The sequence below is a fragment of the Egretta garzetta genome, unplaced genomic scaffold, assembly GCF_000687185.1.
Source record: "Egretta garzetta isolate BGI_Z169 unplaced genomic scaffold, ASM68718v1 scaffold737, whole genome shotgun sequence".
Classification (NCBI taxonomy): domain Eukaryota; kingdom Metazoa; phylum Chordata; class Aves; order Pelecaniformes; family Ardeidae; genus Egretta; species Egretta garzetta.
The window spans coordinates 118,178-118,808 of NW_009260195.1; the positions used below are offsets into that span (position 1 = coordinate 118,178).

At 68.6% G+C, this 631-nt stretch overlaps 1 protein-coding gene across 1 annotated transcript in view; it reads left to right on the plus strand.

The window, feature by feature from the left end:
• MEGF6 (multiple EGF like domains 6) overlaps nt 1-631 on the plus strand; it is a 117,524-nt gene that overhangs the window by 115,129 nt on the left and 1,764 nt on the right. Inside the window, exons 27-28 of the mRNA XM_035897589.1 lie at nt 102-257; nt 431-559. Coding sequence (XP_035753482.1) covers nt 102-257; nt 431-559 — 285 coding nt within the window. The remainder of the gene's footprint in view (nt 1-101; nt 258-430; nt 560-631) is intronic.

A 631-nucleotide genomic window follows, 5' to 3' on the forward strand; every position in this document is an offset into this window, starting at 1 on the left:
CTGCCAGCCCCCTCTGCCTCCCCTCGTGCCCCGTTGCGTTGCCCGTGTGCCATCACAAAGTCCTTCCTCCCCAGCCCCCGAGCGCAGCCCGGCGTGACCGAGGCAGCTCAAGGTCTTCCTCCCGCCAGGATGTCCCGCTGGCCGCTACGGCACGGACTGCGCGCGCGTGTGCTCCTGCGGGGACGGCGCTACCTGTCACCCCGTCACCGGAGACTGCCTTTGCCCACCGGGAAGGACTGGCCCCACCTGTGAGCAAGGTGAATGTCAGCCGCAGGGCCGTGCGGGCATTTTGGGCATTTTGGGCAGGGGGTTGGTAAAGGTCCCGAGCGGGAACCGATTTCCTCGCCCCACGAGCTCTGCCTGTGCGTGGGTGCTCCTGCCTGAACCGCGCCACCGTCCGTGCACCCACTGCCCCCCCCTTGTCCCGCAGGCTGTGAGAAACACCGGTACGGGGCAGGGTGCCAGCAGCCCTGCTCCTGCCGCAACGGGGGGCTGTGCAATGCGGCCGACGGCTCCTGTGCCTGTGCGCTCGGCTGGACGGGGAAATCCTGCGAACTGGGTAAGCCTGGCTTGGATGCACTGACCCGCACTGGCCCCGTAGCTGTGGAGGCCACCCCGTTTGCGTCCACAG